We start from the raw sequence: 20,865 nt of genomic DNA, 5'->3' as shown, positions 1-20,865 counted from the left end.
TTTTTAAGTTTCGTGTAAGGCCATTGTAAAACAGTGTCTAATGTGCAGTTTATCGCTTTACTGATCAGTAAGTCCATCCTTTTTTGGCTCTATGTGGCAGCATACCTCAAATAGCGCACATTCCCTTGATTTTAAACACAAAACGCGTTCACTTTAACTAAATATAGAGTGAAGCTAAACTTTTTTTTTAACTTGCATACGACACAAAAAGGGAAAACCTCATTTTTGTGAGGAAATACTCAAATTTATTTTATATATATTTTATTTTCTCGGGTGGGTCCTGACCTCGCCTGAAAGGTCTTCATGATACTTGTTCAATTTCCTCTGTTCAGAAAATCTACTTTTAAGACGGTGCATCCCTTTTTTATTTTTGTGTATACCAGATGAATACATTGATCAATGATAAGCTTGTGGATTCAAAAACTGAAAGACGTATTTCATTGCATGCGGGGACAAACAGCTCCTAAGTCCACTCATTGCGAATTCTACTTCTCTTAGAGGGCGACGTATTCGTCAGTCTAAACTGAACAGCCAATCAGGATCGCGCATTTAGATCACACGGGTCGGAGGCATATGCGAACGAGCTTGTTATCACTTTCTCAGGGCGGTCGAGTGAAGGGCTTGCATCTAGTTTGTCTCTTTCTTCTGGTTGTTATATTATTATAAATCGACAAAATGGTAAGTCATACTTAATATATCATTCAGTGCACCCTAGATGCAAGTAGTTTTCTTAAGCGTATGAGACTGTTTGAGATTCAATACTTAGCGAAGTTAGAGACAGAAACATTAACATATTCTTGTTGGTATGTTTTAGGCACTAAACCTCAATACATGTCTCAGATTATTTTACACTTTGTAGAACATTATTTTTTACGCGTATAGTGAGTACAATTTCCAACAACCAATCGTGAATTCCTACACAGAACATCACTGCGTCGCTTTGTTTACTGATTTCTAATGTTAATTTATTATCAAATTACTTAAATCTACTAAAACTGTTAATTATTGTTCAGGGTTTCTCGTATTCGCTGTTAGAGTTTATTCTGTTACCCTTTGCGGGAGTCAGACCCGAGCTTAACCTTACAAGAGAGTTAAATGACTGCACCAACCCTAAGAGAAGGTGCTGAAGCCATCACTTTGCCCATTTGCCCGTGAAACTCTGATTAAGGCTATTGTTTGCGGATTACGCGGTTGTAACTCCAAAGGAATTTTATGAGGGACGTAAAGCGAAATCCCTCGTTTTTGCAAGGATTATGAGCGCGGTTGCATTTAAATTACGCTATCTTCTTTGATAAAACGTTTCGTGTGGAACTGTGCTTGGGAGATTACAAGAGAGGATTTAATAGGCGACAAAAACATAATTATCAAAGATCTTGACCCGGGCGCATCACGGAAATGTAGACTGGAATGGATTCAAGGAACTGACTGCTGTGAAGGTAGCAAACAACTCTTTCAATCAACACACACCAAAAAAACGTTGTAAATGTCGTAAATCATTTTTTGTCATATTCAGACAAAGAAACAAAGCAATGTATTTAAAAAAAATCTATGATATTAAAAGGTCACATCCGATTACAAAAAAGCAATGCGAGGGAATCTGACTTGAAAGACTGAACCAAGTCCCCTTATAATTGAAGTGAAGAAACAACAAATATCGCCTACGCAAACGTTAGAATTGCAGTGTTGTAGAAGTATCATATGTTTACAAACTCAACAGATTGAACCGCTACTTGACTCTGGGTGGCGTAATTTTGAATCGAGATTTCACGGGTCGTTAGTTAGCCATTCAACAAGAAAGGTCGCGTTGTTATCTTAACATCCCTTAAAACGCATTTGTATCTGTTCATTTGATATGGTAATTCGATGAATATTTCTTCAGAATGCCTCTGATGGGGTGATAAAATAGGGAAGGATGGATGATTAATTAGTATAGCATAGAACTTCCAATAAGGGACTGCTAAAATGGACATTTTCGCATTTTTCTGCGATGTTGTTATTGTCACTTACCTAAGCGAAAGTAGAAACACCGCCAAAAGGTTTAGTAACTTTTAAACGACAAAAACCTGTTGTGCACACTAGAGCAACACAAGAAGTATTGAAAATATAGCTGTGTCTATAGTCGCCTTAGATGAGGAGAATTATAGCAACATCTTGGTACGTTTGGGTGTCAAATTATAAAAAAAAAAAAATCTAGAACCCTCTAAAAAAGCAAAGCTTTGTACTTTATTTACCCAAGAGATAAACCGCAATATCTTTAAAAATAAAGAAAAGAAATATATTAAAACCCTATTTACTCAAAGTTAATAAAAAAACAGCAAAATGAAAAACACACTTGTTATCTTGTTACGATGTCAATTTGGAAGCTTACAGTATGCGTTTTCTTCGTTAAAACGTTCGAAGATAGCGTCGAACATAGAAAAAAGTTAATCGAATAAAAAAGCTGAATATACAATAGAATACATACTTTCTAATAATTTACTTTTTTGTTTTGTTAAAAACGGTTAGAACGGAACCAAAAATACAGTTATTTGTTACAGGCTTATTTTATCATCTTTCCACACTTCTCGGCTGTGTGTCAACCGATTTGATCCAATGTATTCAAGCCCTTTAGAGTAGGTTTTCCTTCGTGACGTCCCACTTTAGGCAGCTATTGAGAACAATGTGGAATAATGAAGATGAATTTGTTTTCCAGGGTCTAGAAGGTCTACCAGAGATTCCCGCCGCAACTATTGCAGGTAAAAGCCACGGTTTTTGGGAATCCTAATCAGTTTCCTGTCCAAAAGCGGAAAGCTGTTATTAGCTCGCTGTCATTAATATATTCGCGCACGAACACATCGAGAGCAGGTTTCCACTAAGTCCACTAAACTCAGCTCTGGTCGCAGCTCCGGTTTACCTGTGAAGTCGCCGAAAGACACCACAGGTAGACCGAAGCCGTGAAGTAGAGTTAGTTCTGATGGACTTGCTACATCTGATGATTCCGCTTTTATTGTAAATGTTGTTTAATAAAAGTTATATTATTTCATCAGTTAGTCCATTCAGCTTTTATCGTGAAAAATACGAATTTCACTAAAGTTCTTCCTACATGTTTTGGGTTTCCTGTGGCTTTTATTATGACGTCATCCGAGATCCTTCCTTCTGGGTTGGATTCCCACAGGAATCCTGAATATAGGGCTATGAGCTAGGCCCTTATCTGAAATATTGAATATCGAAGCAAAGTCAGAGGCGCACTACAAAGGGGGCCACTTGGAGACAGACTCTTATTTTGGCTGATGTAAAATTGCCTTACACATTACATATTACGTATAACACAATGCATGTAACACATTACATAATACACAATACACATTACATGTTACACATTCACATTACATATTACAACAAAAGCGGCGCCTATCTTGACGAGCCCAAGTAACTCGAGCTCAAGCGCGCCTAGCGTGACAAGTTCAAGTAACTCGAGCTCAAGCGCCGCCTAGCGTGATGAGCCCAAGTAACTCGAGCTCAAGCGCGCCTAGCGTGACGATCCCAAGTAACTCGAGCTCAAGCGCCGCCTAGCGTGACAAGCTCAAGTAACTAGGGAGGCTAGCCTTGACTGTGAGTAGGAAGTAATAGGGGTTTGATCATCCCAGTTTCATATTACTTTATCCCTAAACGTGTGTTGGTGTTTCAGAATTCAAAGAAGCGTTCAGCCTGTTCGACGCCGATGGCAGCGGCACGATCACAGTCGAGGAGTTATCGACTGTCATGAAAAACCTTGGAGAGAAAGTCGACGATTGCGAGCTCAAACAGATGGTCAGCGAAGTCGACGAGGATGGTGAGAAGCATTACGCGCACACCCCCCCCCCCCCTCGATTGCCCAGAAGCAGTCCTTGTCCTATTGAGGAATCGATTCTCCCCCCCCCCCTCCCCGCCCTCACCCCTGTAAATCCTGGCACTCACCTTTCTACCACCACCAATACGGTATAGCAACAGGGATTGAAGTTTAAAACGGGAATCGGATTTGGTTCTGATGTTAGCCCTGTAAACACGATTGGTATTACCAGGAACAGGCGATTTTACCTTCCTGGAGAGGGAGCGGGGAACAATGGCGGGCGGGTATTCAGCCCCCCCGTCCTTAAAGGAACCTGCAGGAAAGAAATAAAACAAAGAAGACACACACCCTCTTTTGGGAGGGTCCTTTTTTGTAGAGGAATTGACAAAATGGTACTGAGTTTGATAGCAAGCCATGGGAAACAGAGAGCTAACTCATTGTTCAAACGTCGCATCATCCATGAGCTGTATTCAATGATTGTTTCATCTACATTTGCATTGAATCCGGCTCATGGAGGATACGCATTTGAACTTAGCCCCTAGGGCAGGCCTCGACGTATGCTCCCCTCACCCTGGCTATTCTAAAACACAACTTTTCCTTATAGGCAGTGGAGAAATCGACTTCGATGAGTTCTGCGAGATGATGTGGAAAAAGATGAACCAGGAGGAAGAGGAAGGGACCATCATCGATGCTTTCAACGCGTGGGATGAGACAGGAACCGGGATGATGAAGATTGATGACCTCAAGAACATGCTACGAAAACTTCAAGCTGCTAAACTAAGCAAATCCGAAATCGACAAAATGTGCCAGGTCATTGACCCCAGCGGAACCGGACAGTTCAAATTTCAAGGTGGGGGAACCATCCTTAAATCGGCATTGTCACCAGTTTACTTCCGGACGTACGTAACATACCCTGATTATTTTTAACGGAAAACGCGGAAAATAGTTCAAATTGTAAAAGCAGTGTGTCTATTTTAAGTTTCTTTGAGGATATGACTGATAACTTGGAGCGGATGGCCTGTTAAATAGCGCGGATTCTAATAGATTATTGTAATGGTAGTGGTATAGTGATAATGGTAATAATGATTGCAAGTATGATGGAGGTGATGATGGTGATAATGATTGTAATGGCGATGACTCTAGTGGAGAAAACGATTGTGATGGTAATGATTGTGATGGTGATGATTGTGATTGTGATGGTGACGGTGATAATGATGATTGTGATTGTGATGGTGGCCATGGTGATAATAGTGGCGATAATGATAATTATGGTCGCTGGTGATGGTGATGATGATGAAGGTACCAATGATGAATACCATAATGATAACGACGAACAAAACAGTGACCACACTTTTTCCTCTTCTTTATTCCAGTGTTTGTCGACCTACTGGAGAAGAAGTAAAAACACATCATTGCAAAGAATCACGGGAGGGGAGGGTCATGATAACCGTAGACTTAGTAACCAGGCTTTGCACAACCAGATAAAACCCGACCACACCTCCCCCTTCTCTATCGTCGAACAATAACACTACGGCTTGGCACGCTTTAAATGTTTCTTGGAAAACAACCTATATGCCTTAACATAATCCCTGGAAAATATTTTCTTGGAAACTCTTCCTGGAAATTTTTTATCATTTTGCTCAGATGCAAGCTGTTATTTTGCTCAAAGAATTTTAAACTTGTGCACAAATTTTAGGTCCCAGCATGCCTTGCGGGCTAGCTGAATTCGCGCGCATGTCAAATAAATTCAAGCTCCGTCGAGGCTTAATTACATAGACAGCATGTGCACAGAAAGCTGACGGATAATCGTGGTGTTTTAGTTGTCTATAAAGTGTGGTGTTTTGTAATAAACAGAAGTTGGGCGCCCACACTTTAGTCTAATAATTGGTAAGTGTGTAAGCCACAGGGAACCCGCATTTGATGAGGATTAAACCTTTAATAGACAACCACTGATCTAGATGTGAAGCTATCAGATATTTACAGTCGAGAAAAATGTGTTTACACAAGCGCAGCTTTTTTATCTAAGTGATGCGTGCATCGTGTTCCTAATTTACTTCGACTTGGCAATTCTATATGGTCAACAAATTGGGGGGGGGGGGGGGGGGGAACTCTAAAGGTGAGGCATCAATATATAAAACGTATGGCGAAAGGTAACTTATTCAAATATTTCAGTCCAGGAAAGGGTTTGACGGTGGGAGACTATGAACCCCCTCCTTTGGATCCGCCAATACATTGATGCCTTTATTAAATGTCATTTTCTAACATTTTTATAAACTTTTTAACGTGTTCTGGATCGATCTTCATTTAAGTAAAGAGAAACAGTTAAATATTCCCATTATTTTATCTATCTATCTATATTTTTTTATTCTCATTGCGTTTATAGTTTACCTTCTAAAGTTGAAGTTCACAGTTATTGTTCCGTCGTGTGACCCCTGGTTGCCTATAGGAGGTAGATTTTTCAATGGAATTTGCTGTGGTTTTTAATTTGCGTGACCCTCAAACATGAATTTCTGAATGTTTTATAATAAAGTGCACATTTCAGCCTTAATCAGCCTTCGAGATTTGTTTCTTGTTCTATGATGTTCACTTGTACCTTATTTCCATGTGATAAAATGATTATTTATAATTTTTTGAAGTGGGTGGTTTAATGCATAATCAAGAAACGTTTTTGGAAAAAAATCGTTTTCTCGATGCAAAATCAATCTTACAAAATTGTCTGTTTTTATTTTTTTATGTGCTCCACTTATACGTCAGACTTTGAGCGTGTCACGAAACCCTTCGGCTTAAAAAAAATCCCTAAGTTTATGATTTTCCTTATTCTAAATATTACCGGCTCGCCACCTTTTACTCAGGAAAATAAGTCTTAACTACACGTGCGGTGAGAAGACTTCGTTGTTTTTCTTTAAGGAACAGATCTTGAAGGCTCTTCGAGCAGTAACTATTGCGTTACGGTTGTTGTTTGAAGATTACTCTAATAGATTCAGAAACCCCTAAAGCAGATTTACTACTGTGCGGAGGTCCCCACAAAACCTAAAACGCTCGATGATTATCTCCCCTTTCTCTAATATCTTATCAAAAAAATCCACACTCTATTTGGTACTTCACTTCTACCTAATTGTTTCCCTTAGAATTTTGTGATCGTTCTGGAGAGTTTTTTTTAGATAACGACTAGGGTGCAATTTTGTTCCACTGTAGGTCCCCCTTGGGATGAAATTAATATGGCTAGGTCCTAGCCCTAAATGCTTGGCATTGCTCAAGTGGAATTCATGACATTTAATTGTCCCTGTCTGGTATTTTGAGCTCTTGTAGCAGACTTCGCCGTTGTTCTTTTTCTGTCTTCTCGTGGTCTCACTTTTCGCCGTTCGCTCCACAAATCAACCATCAAAATGTCGTGGGTGAGTAGGTATCTATCGTTTGCAGAAACCCAAGCTTGTAGAATAAGATCTTTATTGGGTTATTTATGGGATTGAGAGCGATTTGCGGCGCACAAATGCCTTTTATTCAGACCGGCATTTAGACATATTGCAATACAACTGTCCGCTGCTCCAAAGAATGGAATTCGCATTTTATACTGAATATAGCACTAAACTGTAAGACTCTTTGAACCGGCATATTTCTTCTGGCCTGATGGCTAATTACGAGTATAATTTGTAGAAATAATTTGCCTTGACGTGTGAATCGAAATGAGTTCACGGGGAATTTTGCTTGAGTAAATAAACACTCATCGTTTTGGACGAATGGGCAACTAACTTAAATTTATTCATTATTTTGTGCTTTATATCACACAATTTTATTATAATGACATTATATCCCGGGAAACTGAAATGAGTTACAAGAAAGAGAAAACATGAGTAGTTTTACCTGCTCATAGTATGACAATAGACTGTTGCTTAAGATGTTCATGGTGTTATTTCTAATGTTCCAACGAATTCATATAATCGTGCCCTAAACTGATAATCTTGTTATTTATCTCGATCAATTAAAAGAAATTAATACGCCAATAATAGAAACTGAAAACCCAATTTTACAAGCTACTGCTAGACGAATATGGCAAATCTTTACAATCTATAGGGAGAGGATTAAGGCCAAATAAGTAATTTTTATCTAAATTGTTTATTTATTTTCCGAACCATGATCTACCCGGGTTGGGTGATAATGCGAGCCGTACTTTGTAACTCCGTATATGGTAAAAGTTCTCGCACTGTGCAAGATGTCAGAGTTCTTAGCGTGACTGTTTTGTGTATTGCGTGACACCCCCCTCAATGCTTCTACACGATTTAACGGTTAAATATTAATTTGACCAGTGTTTACCGAGGTTAAAAAATGCTTTTTTCTTGAGGATGAATACTCTTGATTACCACTCGGGCAAACGTTTTTTAGTTTGTCGTGATGTGTAATGGCAGGTGAAAGAGGGTAATGCGCCCGCATTCGAGGGTCGTCACTCAAGATGTAGTTCAAATTAACCTGCTTGCAGGCGGTACTCGGTGTTATCATCGCGGAAAACACTCTCCGTTCGGTGATCGGGCGCCATCTTGAATTTTAAGCTGATGCGGCTTAAAATAAAGTGCGTCTTTGGCCTGTTTTACACTAGGTCGCCCACAAGCTATGTGATAGTCTCAATCTGTCTTGCTGCCGTCCTAAGGAGAGAAGTAGCCAATTTCAACACAACCAAGAAGATCAACGAATGTTAGCCCGATGTTAGCCCAAATTCGATTACTAATGCGAGAGTAAATCATCCTCTAGTAAAAACAAAATGGCCAACAAAAAGAAACAAATGGAGTTATGCACTGGAGATAGATTTCATCCAGTCATAAGTTGTATATTAAACTTCCCCTGCAAATTATTTGTCTTGTATCTTGTGTCGTTACGGTTGTGTCGTTTGGGGTTTTGTTGCCTTTTCATGTCTAAATTTCTAGTGTCTTTCGGGGTTTTGTTGCCTTTTCATGTCTAATTTTTTGTGTCTTTCGGGGTTTTGTTGCCTTTTCGCGGTCTAATAGGGCCGTAGCAGGCCTTGAAATATTAAGAAATATTGGGGGAGGGGGCACAGCCACGCCCCTACTGGTCATTTTATTAAAATTTTTCAAAATATTTGGGGCACGTGCCCCCCAGTGCCCCACCCTCTGCTACGGCCCTGAATTTCTTGTGTCGTTCGGGGTTTTGTTGCCTTTTCATGTCTAATACCCTGTGTCGTTTGGGTTTTGTTGCCTTTTCATGTCTAATACCCTGTGTCGTTCGGGGTTTTGTTGCCTTTTCATGTCTAATATCTTGTGTCATTCGGGGTTTTGTTGCCTTTTCATGTCTAATTTCTTGTGTCATTCGGGGTTTTGTTGTCTTTTCATGTCTAATTTCTTGTGTCATACGGGGTTTTGTTGCCTTTTCATGTCTAATTTCTTGTGTCATTCGGGGTTTTGTTGCCTTTTCATGTCTAATTTTTTGTGTCGTTCGGGGTTTTGTTGCCTTTTCATGTCTAATTTCTTGTGTCATTCGGGGTTTTGTTGCCTTTTCATGTCTAATTTCTTGTGTCATTCGGGGTTTTGTTGCCTTTTTATGTCTAATTTCTTGTGTCATTCGGGGTTTTGTTGTCTATTCATGTCTAATTTCTTGTGTCACTCGGGGTTTTGTTGCCTTTTCATGTCTAATTTCTTGTGTCATTCGGGGTTTTATTGCCTTTTCATGTCTAATATCTTGTGTCGTTCGGGGTTTTGTTTTCAGCAAAAGGACATGTCAAAGGAGCAAATCCAGGGTGAGTAACGAGTGCTAATATAATTTAATAAAGAAACGAAAAGCATAGTAGCACAGTGATGGGCGAGTGTATCGTGTAGGCGTTATCAACTATGCTGGCTTCGTTTGTTCTCTTGATTTTTAATTTCTCAGTAAGCAGCAAAAGGGTTGTCTTTTTGACGTAATGGCGACGAACAAAAGGCTGGCTTCAGGAAGTGTGATAAAGAGACCAACAGTTTCGGAAAAAAACTTGATTTACTTCATAGCCCATAGCCACCTTTTGAAAGCATAGCTAAGACCGCGGCTTTTATTCGCCCGCGACCGCCGCCTGTCTTGTGACGCGGTGTGCGCCATTTGACTTTCCCGCCTTTTCGGTAATTTGGCGTTAGGCGGTATAAGACTTTTAGCTTGATTACCTTTGCCGCAGCCGAGGCATCCACGCCACCACAGGGGGCCCAGGAGGTCCAGTTTTTCTTGAAGAAAAAATGAAACGTAAACTGAGAGAAGCCACTGAAATTCTAATTTCCTTCTACGTTAAATAATTTTCTTTCCTCAGATTTTACATAAGAAACGACTCGCCTTTTGCCGCGCTTAGAAAACAATAGACTTAATTACAGCAGACCGACAATTTGCAAAACGAACCGAGCACACGCTTAATAAGTAGCTTGGCATCGGGCGCATAAGTTACTTCATATGTTCTCCGCTATTTGATAAGTTGTAAGTCACTTTACTCCGATACATCTTAGACGCTATACATGGCCAACGGTAAGTGTGCCGCCTTCACTACATATCAGGCGTCGTCCCTTTGAATAGTTTATTAAAAACATGGTTACAGTAGCAAGTTGGTCCCTGGTAACAGAGGTCTCTCCTTCAACTCAGTCATTCCAGCGAGATCAGGAAGAGGAGCAAGCGAAGAGCAGGAAAAACCATATTGAATTCAGGAAGAACATCCCGAGAACGGTGCCTTGTTGTTTGCGTCATCAGGCGGTGCAATGTCATTCAAGAATAAGGGGTGATAATTTTTTTGTGTGTGTTTCCGTTTTTAGAGATGAGGGACGTTTTCTCGATGTTCGACAAAGACAACTCCGGCTCTATCGACACAGACGAACTTCGTGACGTCATGAGAGAACTCGGAGAAAACCCTTCAGACAAAGAAATCCAGGATATGATCGCAGATGCGGATAAAGACGGTAAGGAAACCTGTATAAACTAAACACTCGGTTAAGATTTACACATAAGGACAATGACAATAAGAACCTGTATAAGCGCAACACATAGCTAGTGTCGCTTGGGTGATGGCGGCGGGGGTGTTAAGGAGGTTGCATTTCAAATTTGAAAGAAATGAAATGCGATAAAAAGAGATGCACATTCTTTAGTTTTGGGACTGCAACCCCCCGGCTTTATCTCCACCCCCTCTCCTCCCCCGTCGCTGAATTTTGGATCTACCAACGCCTGTCGATGATATACAGACGGAAAAAGACCTGTATAAACCGGACGCTCAGCACATGTAACATCGTGGGACAAACATATATGAAAAGTAAGAACTTGTATTAGAGGAACACACAGTTCGGTAGCCCATACGGATAAACCGAACACTTAGCACATGTATCATCGCCATAGCTGTTATCATAATCGTTTTGTCGACGATCAAATAATGTTCTTCTTTTCGTCATTTCTTTGGCATATTGGTACCAAAACAGTGTTAAAAAGATATTATCATGACGAGCAGCTCGGATTATAAAATGGTTATATCGACGCCCCATCGCGCGTAAATACTGTAGAGGCGGTCAGTAGGGGCTTTCATTTATGGAGATCTATCTTTTGCTAAATATCCAGGTAGTGGAGAGATCAGATTCGCGCAGTTTATGCAACTGATGAACAACCAGCTAAGAGCGGGTAGCGAAGCTGAGATCATGGACGCGTTTAATGCGTGGGATAAGGAGGGTCGCGGCGACATCCAGGTCAAGGAACTTCGCTCCATGTTAATGCGAATCCCCGAGAGACTCCAGCGCAAAGACGTGGACAAGATGCTTGCTATCGCCGACCCAAATAGTAAAGGCACCATTAAGTTTAGCGGTAAGTGAGGGAAGAAGCCAAAAGTAAAGACACCAAAAGTAAAGGCACCATTAAGTTTAGCGGTAAGCGAGAGAAGACGCCACAAGTAAAGGAACCATTTAGTTTAGCGGTAAGCGGGGGAAGACACCAAAAGTAAAGGCACCATTAAGTTTAGCGGTAAGCGAGGGAAGACACCAAAAGTAAAGGCACCATTAAGTTTAGCGGTAAGCGAGGGGAGACGCCAAAAGTGAAAAAAAAAAAACGTTTAGTTTAGCGCTTAGCGAGGGACAACGCCAAAAGTAAAGGCACCAAGTTTAGCGGAAGGGTCCTGTTTATGATCTAATGTGATATCGTTATGTATCATGACAGTCGGGCGTAGGCTTTATTGCGATGTGTTGATGGTATAGCGGTAATAGTAGTCATATGGTCCAACTGTCGGTGTTAGGTGAGGTAGTAATGTGTGTAGTTGTGGTGGAATGGTGGTAATTTCTAATTCACCGACCCGTCCTGGATATCTTGGGGGAGAGGAGTGAGGCATGCATAGAGATGAAATACAGAAATACAATTTTTCTAAAATCACAGGTCAAAGTGGGGGAGGGAGGGACAGTGCTGAATAACGTATGCGCATGCGCGTGTTCTGGCGAAAACAAACAAAGTCGTTGTGTTGAATCCTTCGAGTAAAGCAGAACAAAGGTACGAAATGCTTACTTCAGTCGCTGTTTTGACTTACTGTACAGCATTAAAACCATACTGTACAAAAGATGACAGATTTGTTTGATAATGAGGGAGTCATAAAGAAAATTTAAGCCTTAAGTTTGATCTAGTTTTCTTAGCGTTCGCCAAAATGTGACAGTTCGCCGGTTAAACGCCGCCATTGCAAAACAAAAAGGTTGGTATAATCGCGCTGTACTGGAACTAGTCTTGCGTTTTTTAGCACTGTCGGTGGGAGGGGTGCTGGATGTTTTTGGCCGCGGATATTCACAGTATTTATTGGTGGACGGTACACGCCCTACATGCTTCTTTTAGAGGCCTTGCCTTCTAATGCTGAGGTTCAAAGTGACACTGCTTTCATTCCTATTTCAGCATTTGTAAAATTACTGGTATAAGTGGACTTGCACACAGACGAGATGCAAAGAGGAAGCCTACAAATCGAGAAGACATAAGGATACAAAATTTTAATCCCGAGCTAGTGTTATCATTTGTTCATAAGTAGATACCATCTGACCATGTGATTTTAAGTTTGCCAAATTAAATGGCGTGTTTTCCAAATGGTTACTACTTATTTTATCCCCCTATTTTTATTGCCACATGCACCTCTTTTTCAGGGGCCTGGAAATACAAAAAATGGCAAAATATGTTTTATCGTGTTTATATTTTTTAATTATATTTCACGACGTATTAATTTTTCGCACGTGCGTATATTAGTTCAATATTACATAACTTTACTCGAAACAACTGCACAAAAAAAGGGTTTGGATTTGTTGGTGAATTTCCCTTCATTTTCAACACAGAACTTTTGGCTATGAAATACTTTTTTGGCTATAAGCAGGAAAACTGTTCAAATAGATTGTAACGGGTGTTGTTCAAAGATTCGAATTTAAAAAAAGATCCTAAAACAACCATTCTCAAGGAAGTCTGTATCACTCAATTTTGTGCATATCACAAAAAAAAGATATTATGTTATTTTGTTATTGTTGAAGTAAAATCAGTTTAGCTTGCGCTGCCGAATTTCAATAAATTTTATGAATAAGCATTTATATCATAAAGTCATAGATGTAGATATTTTTTACAAAATTTTTTCGTCGTTTAAGTAAAAAAAAACTATCTAGAAAAAGGAAGCATTGATTATTCAAGAATAAGACCCCAAATTGCGTAACATAACACCACAAACCACTACTGATATATGAGATTACAGCAAAAATTTGGCGTACAGATTCAGGCCTTGGTTATAGTTTAAAAGCCTCGCTCAAGACGGTCATATTACAGAAAGGTTTTTACCAATATTTCAAAACACTGAAAGCTCATTTTTTAGGACAAGTACTAATTTATGTGCTTTTATCGATTTTTGTTGTCATCAGAGTACAGAGAGTAGCGGATTCTCAAGAACAATATAAGGTGGTGAACAAAATAAAGATGGCGACTAGCTCTTTTGGTGTCCCACACGATTTTTTAACTAACTTCGTTGAGAAAAATTGCGGACATAAATGGAAGTAAAAAGACGTTTCTCTCGAAGTTTTGACTGAAAAGTATATATCTCTTTCTGTTGTATTGTTTAACTACACTTCAATCTGTTTCCACACCTGTCTATCCGTTAGCAGCCATTTGAAATTTGCAAATACGCATTAGCTATTCACTACTTATCAAAATGCCTTTGATTTCAATCAGTATTGATTGAATTGGATCAAATTGTGCTCATAGCAATCATCTTTACTGGAAAATTAACTTTGTAGGTTTCGTTGCCAAGCTGCTTTGAGAATACAAATTGAATGATAATTTAGATCAATAGTAAGCATGAAATCTTCAGGATGAGCTACTTCCGCACAATATTTATGAAGTTAACACTCGCAAGCGAACTATTGGGCAAACGAGTTGCCAAATGTTAACGTCGGTACCTTCATAAGAGCTCAAATTGATATCAAACCGAAGAAAACTCCTAAAGCGCGGGAATTTACAGCAATTTTTATCAGGCCTCAAATATTTGGGACGACTTGAGAGACTCAATGGGAAACTGAACAAAGTTGGATCCTAAGCACATCACGATGTTTACCCTCAGGTCTATCACTAATGACACTTTAACTGACGAAGTGATCTATGGTGTCTTTGGAGCAATCACTTCAGTAGGTGTAGTCGGTAATGCCTTAATCCTCGTGGTTTTATTCAAGAATCCATCTTTGCGCTCGACCACTCTGTCACTTTTGGGAAACCTGGCGATGGCTGACCTCGTGGGGCTTCTATTTGCGCCTACGCTAGCCCTGGACTATGGTGTAAGGCGTTCCTCGGTCCGAACATCCCATTCACCGCCGTTACCGCAAGTGTCCTTACTCTGACCGTCCTCGCGGTGGAGCGCCACCAAGCCATCCTTTACGCGATGAGCTCAACGAGGTTTAAACCGGAAGGACGACACGGTCCGATACGCGATCCTCGCGATATAGACGTTGGCGTTTCTGCTAATGTCCCCGTCATATATTGCTATGCATTATAGCCTGGCAGAGAAAGGTGCGTACATGTTTTCCCGAGCAGTGAAGTCCATCTTGTTTTCCGCATACTTATTCTAGCGGTTACCATCCCTGTCCGCTACATCCGCATCGTTAAAGACATCTTCTTCAGCAACGCAGCGGCCCCGATGAATGTGCCCGTTTTGGAGGAAGCAAAGAAAAAGCAACGAGTTGTGGGCTTGGTGATCACCATGACTGTCTCCTTTGCGCTTAGCTTCCTACCCACTCTGGTCAACATTTGCATTAACCATTTCTACAAGGGGGTTATTCCCAAAAATGCATCTGGAACCCTAAAGTTTGCCTTTCACTTCTGAACTCTGCTACAAGTTTCCTGATACAGGGCTGCATGAGCCGAAGCTTGAAGACGGCACTAAAACAGATGCTATGCTGTCAACGCCAAATGGTCACTCCCCAATAGTCCCTCATTGAGATACCCAACACGATACCCTACAACCCAGCCACAAAAACCATTGAAGAAGATGTTATCCTGTGAAAAACCAAGGGAACAATCCCCAAAAAGTCTACCCCAATAGCACACCGAAGAACATCTATCCCAAAAAAGCATACCGAAAAAAATGACTAACTTTAACATAATGTATACATGATACGTTGAACTCCCTGGTTATACTAAGTCGCTTCTCTCCTTCGCTTAAAGGGGCTTTCATGATTTGATAGGTGCCCGATAGATCGAGTAGGATAGTTTATTATCATATGAATCATCATTATATTTCTTTTTAAGATCGACGCTGTCTATTACTCTCAGAGAAAACCTCAACCGACAAAGGAACCTAAACTATCAGTCAGATGCTCCCTATAAAAACACTGCTTAATTACAATTTTGAAATATTTTATCGCATTTTCAGATATCATTAAAAGTTAATGTGTATCAAACTTAATAAAGTATTCAGACGACATACGAACGGACGCAGTGTTTACGCTAAAGAAAAACTGAGACCAAAAACACTGCTCACGCGAATGGATTCTCGAGCAGATGTATTATCCTCCACAGGCGCCTCGAGTGTTTTGGCCTTATTTGGAAAAGGGCTTTTTTTATTTCGGGATTTCTGTGGGGTGAGCATGAAAGAGCGGGGACATAGGAGGGAGGAAGTGACCCCTCCCCTTTCCGGCTCCGGTTTAACTCGGCCTTAGTCCCCTGTCTCCTAGAGTAGTGCCACAGGAAGCCCAAGTAATAAAAGGACTGAAAAGCATATAAAAGCACTCGAGATGTCTGCAGAAGAGGCTGGCATTTACGCTAAATAAAATACTTATTTTACATAAAAAGGCGCACAACAAGAATACCCGTATATCAGAATTTATTTTGACACCTATTCAGCTTTTTATCGGTAATATAAGCAATTACAAATATTATATAAACTCCCTTCAGATGGAAAAACTGTGCATTGAAGTTAACATCTACAAGCATATTTTCGTCAACATCTGACATCTCTAGTGCCATGTAAGAATGATAAGTGTCTTAAGTCGCTCATTCCAATGCTACAGAGAACCTGTGTGAATGCTTTCGTGTGCTGACTAACAGCGCGTTATATATCAAGGTGCGTCCTTTAACACTTCCTGGACTTTACGATCTTCCAAAGGTAATAATGAGCCTCAAGGCTTATACATATAGACAGGTTGGAGGTCGAGACAGCTAGTCTACTTCCCTCCTGTTATTGCAACCATCATCTTGATGAATTCTGAAGGGATAAATGGCAAACATCATAAGTTTTTAAGAATGTTGATCAGCCTGTTTTTTTCCCCTTGATGTCTATATTTGAAAATACAACAGTCTGTTTGTAAGAAACATAGGAATAGCTATTTAAGTTTATATTCAAACGGCACAATTTATTTAAAATATCAAAGTTTCTAATGTGTAGTTCTAGAAAATATCCATACCCCCCATGGAAGGGGGCGGAGGTATGACCCCTCAACCCTCTGGAATTTCCAACCCCCTGGAAAAAAATAAATACAGTAACTGTAAAGGAAAATTGGCATTTTACCCCCCCTCCCCTCTGGAAATTCCTGGGCGTTTGACCCCCCCCCCCGGAATTTTCAATCCCCTCAATGGGGGGGGGGGATGGATATTTTCTGGAACTACACAATATCTAAGAGTGCCATGCGAGTCGGTATCCAAAGTTTTTAAGACAGTGCTTTCACCTTCGATGTTGACGGTTCCGTCGCCGTCACTGTCGGCCTCCTTGATCATCTCGCCGACCTCATCCTCCGATAGCTTCTCGCCCAGGCTGTCCAGCACCTCCTTTAATTCCGTGACTGTGATGCTGCCATTACCGTCCTTGTCGAAGATCTGCAGATCACAACGAGTGATCATACCTGTGCTACACTCTGCTGCGTCACCTATTGTGATCACTGCGCGCATATCTCACAAAAAAAAATCACCCAACGAGCATTGCGCACATTATACGAAAAGCACTGACGCACATTATATGACAAGCACTGCGAGCATCTTTCAACGATTTCTTCGTAGATCATCCAACGAGCATTGCGCACATTATACGACAAGTACTGCGCACATTATATGACAAGCACTGACGCACATTATATGACAAGCACTGACGCACATAATATGACAAGCACTGCGCGCATCTTTCAGCGATTTCTTCGTAGATCTTCCAACGAGCACTGTGCACATTATACGACAAGTACTGCGCACATTATATGACAAGCACTGACGCACATTATATGACAAGCACTGCGCGCATCTTTCAACGATTTCTTCGTAGATCATCCAACGAGCACTGCGCACATTATACGACAAGTACTGCGCACATTATATGACAAGCACTGACGTACATTATATGACAAGCACTGACGCACATTATATGACAAGCACTGACGCACATTATATGACAAGCACTGCGCGCATCTTTTAACGATTTCTTCGTAGATCATCCAACGAGCACTGTGCACATTATACGACAAGTACTGTGCACATTATATGACAAGCACTGACGCACATTATATGACAAGCACTGACGCACATTATATGACAAGCACATTATATGACAAGCACTGACGCACATTATATGACAAGCACTGACGCACATTATATGACAAGCACTACGCGCATCTTTCAACGATTTCTTCGTAGATCATCCAACGAGCACTGCGCACATTATACGACAAGTACTGCGCACATTATATGATAAGCACTGACGTACATTATATGACAAGCACTGACGCACATTATACGACAACACTGCGCGCATCTTTCAACGATTTCTTCGTAGATCACCCATGGAGCACTGCGCGCACCACCGTCGGCGGTAGTGGTGATATAAACAAGCCGCAGTGAGTAGAAGCGATGTCATGTTCCGTACCTGGAATGCGGCCATGAGCTCGTCCTCATACGACTTCCCTTTTGTCTTTTTGGACATGAGTTGTAAGAACTCCTCAAAACCGATAGAGCCGCTGCCTGAAGGATGAGATCGATATTTAAAGATTACTAAAGGATTTTAGGAATCAAAGGAATGCTATACCTTATCCAAGAAAAAAGCTTGTCTTTGTGGGATGTGAAGAGTGGATGGGTGTCCACGTGTGAATGTGATGGGGAGAAGGGGAAGAAGTAATAAAGGGGGATAAGGTAATATAGGGAAAGGGAGCAATAAAGAAAAAGGCAATTAGGGGAAGAAGGCGATAAAAGGGAAGAGGCAATAAAGGGGAAAGAGGGAAGAAGCAATCAAAGGGAGGGAGCAATAAAGGGAAAGGGAGCAATAAAGAAAAAGGCAATTAGGGGAAGGAGGCAATAAAAGGGAAGAGGCAATAAAGGGGAAAGAGGGAAGAAGCAATCAAAGGGAGGGGGCAATAAAGGGAAAGAGAGCAATAAAGAAAAAGGCAATTAGGGGAAGGAGGCAATAAAAGGTAAAAAAGGCAATAAAGGGGAAGGGGAATTAAGGGGGAAGGGGAAATAAAGGGGAAAAGGGGATAGAACTGGGAATAAAAGGGCAGGGGGAATAGGAGGTTGGGCGTACCATCTTCGTCCACCTCTTTGATCATTTCTCGAATCTCCTCATCTGTAGGGTTCTGCCCCAGGTTCCTCATGACTGTCCCCAATTCCGCTGTCGTGACCGTGCCATCACCATCCTTGTCGAACAGCGAGAACGCTTCCTTGTATTCTTGATAAAAACAAAGCTTAGAGTTTTTCGATTTTGTAAAGGACAACAGTTACATCATCAATGTCCTTAATTACCATCGTCAACATCATCAGCACACTTATCATCATCATCATCACCACCACCACCACCACCACCACCATCATCATCATCGTTGTCATCATCATCATCATCATCATCACCACCACCACCACCACCATCATCATCATCATCATCATCATCATCATCATCATCATCATCATCATCTTCGTCATCACCCGAAGAAGCAACATCATCATCCGCTGGGACACCGTTATCATCAACCGCAGCGCAACGCAGCAACATAATTAAAATCATCCGCAGCATCATCTGCATCATTATGTTTATAATCTGCAGAATCATCATCATCATAATCCGCAATCATCATCATCACCATCATCATCATCATCATCATCATCGTCGTCGTCGACGTCGTCATCATCATCATCCGCATCATCATTATCATCATCATCATCTGCATCATTATCATCTTCATCATCATCATCCTCTGCAGTAACATCATCATCATAATTGCAATCATCTTCGCATCACCACAACTCCTATCACTGTTCCTCCCGCATCCTTAACTGTTATTGTGACGTTCTTTTTAGGCAATCGTATACAGCCAGAGAGAACAGATTTGATAACTTAATTTACCAAGAGATATATTTCGAGATAAAGAACTTATTTTTATCGAAAATTTCACAATATAACGACACCTCTATCTTTTTTACACCAACGTCAATTTGTAGTAATTAGGCATACCATGTGAACACCTTTATCACTTGACCGCTTTCAATGAATACCAACAACTACTCTATGATAGAAACCCAGAAAAGACCCCTGCCCTAATAACACTCAATGATCGTCACGACTCAGAAGTGAGGAATATATGCTCGTTTTATGATTAGAGACCATTACCATAAACGTGCAACCTCACCTTTAAAGGTTAAAATTTCTTTTCCGTCTATTTAAAAGGCCTTTAGTCAATCGCTCGTTTTACTTTAACAGTTCGGACAACTGTTATGTATAACTGCAAGTTTTTCGAACTACAATAGTGGTTTTAAAATAAAAATTGTAAAAACCCGTACTATGAAGACAGACGAATTCTCACCTTGTGCTATGATTTAAAGATAAGGATTTTCTATTCAGGCACATTGCTTAAGCGATCGAATTTTATTATTGCTGTTACAACGGGCAGTGTAAATTGTACCTGCAATTTCCTCCTCTGTTAAGTCAGCAGCCTAGAGAAGAAAAAGATGCAGTGAATACTTCTTACAAAAATCAAGTTTTTTTATGACAGCCTCTTTGTCATTAAAGGGCGAATTACATAGAATCTATTTTTAATAGATTAATTCAAAATTCCTTTCCATCACTTAAGACACTCTGAACGAAAAGATTTATCTTATCTTGTAATATTAGGATACCAGCTATTTCTAGACGAGAACCAATTGAGAAAATAAGAATTGCGAATGGTTTAGGCCCCCCCTTAGGAAGCACAAGTAGGTATTAATTGAGTATGCTTTCACGTTAGAGTGTTCTTAAGTTGATTTGTTTTTTTTGATACCAAAAAGCTTAGAGGATACGCGCTCAAAAGACTGTCGCCCAAAAAATGAAACCTAGCTTTATACTAGTAAAAGTAATGTAATAATGAGACGTAAAACCATAATTAGAGCTTACCATTTTGTATGTTATCTTGTTTACTGGTTCGGATAAAGAACACGAGGAGAAAGAGAGGAGTGTTCACAGCAGCAAACTTGTAACACCTCACACTATTTGCACAAATAATCGCTTTTCAATGTAAACCAATTAAATTATCGCCTTTTTTGACCAATCACATCTAAGCTTGCGTCACAAAGTATAAATACCTCGCATCAAATTTTACAAAAAACGGATTTCGTAAGGTTGAAGTTCGCGTGAC

General features: G+C 40.4%; 2 protein-coding genes across 2 annotated transcripts; one reads left to right on the top strand and one right to left on the bottom strand.

The window, feature by feature from the left end:
* The first annotated feature begins 525 nt into the window (after window positions 1–525).
* Window positions 526–12,853, top strand: LOC5510755 (calmodulin-like protein 12). Its single transcript, XM_048730261.1, has 10 exons — window positions 526–678; window positions 2,693–2,735; window positions 3,668–3,811; window positions 4,413–4,658; window positions 5,182–5,207; window positions 7,108–7,203; window positions 9,521–9,551; window positions 10,576–10,719; window positions 11,366–11,605; window positions 12,668–12,853. The coding sequence occupies exons 1-10, from the start codon at window positions 676–678 to the stop codon at window positions 12,688–12,690; spliced, it is 996 nt and encodes a 331-aa protein (XP_048586218.1). The 5' UTR covers window positions 526–675; the 3' UTR covers window positions 12,691–12,853.
* A 3,242-nt stretch (window positions 12,854–16,095) lies between these two features.
* On the bottom strand, window positions 16,096–20,752 carry LOC5504786 (calmodulin). The gene is made up of 6 exons (XM_001625630.3): window positions 20,625–20,752; window positions 20,158–20,188; window positions 18,786–18,929; window positions 18,135–18,229; window positions 16,954–17,101; window positions 16,096–16,493 (listed from the first exon to the last, which is right to left on the bottom strand). Exons 1-6 carry the CDS (start codon window positions 20,625–20,627, stop codon window positions 16,453–16,455), a joined length of 462 nt encoding a protein of 153 aa, XP_001625680.1. The 5' UTR covers window positions 20,628–20,752; the 3' UTR covers window positions 16,096–16,452.
* Window positions 20,753–20,865: the final 113 nt, after the last annotated feature.

Source organism: Nematostella vectensis, chromosome 7 (assembly GCF_932526225.1).
Source record: "Nematostella vectensis chromosome 7, jaNemVect1.1, whole genome shotgun sequence".
Taxonomy (NCBI): Eukaryota; Metazoa; Cnidaria; class Anthozoa; order Actiniaria; family Edwardsiidae; genus Nematostella; species Nematostella vectensis.
The sequence above is the reverse complement of the archived record's forward strand: the minus strand, read 5'-3'. Positions and strand labels throughout refer to the sequence as shown.

Bases quoted from the DNA above. Each gene is read 5' to 3' on its own strand.
- LOC5510755 (XM_048730261.1), top strand. The intron at 9,552-10,575 runs GTGAGTAACGAG...TTCCGTTTTTAG, and splicing joins GTCAAAGGAGCAAATCCAGG to AGATGAGGGACGTTTTCTCG. The intron at 11,606-12,667 runs GTAAGTGAGGGA...TTCCTATTTCAG, and splicing joins AGGCACCATTAAGTTTAGCG to CATTTGTAAAATTACTGGTA.
- LOC5504786 (XM_001625630.3), bottom strand. The intron at 18,930-20,157 runs GTACAATTTACA...GTTTTTATCAAG, and splicing joins AACAGAGGAGGAAATTGCAG to AATACAAGGAAGCGTTCTCG. The intron at 16,494-16,953 runs GTGAAAGCACTG...TTATCCCTTCAG, and splicing joins CGGAACCGTCAACATCGAAG to AATTCATCAAGATGATGGTT.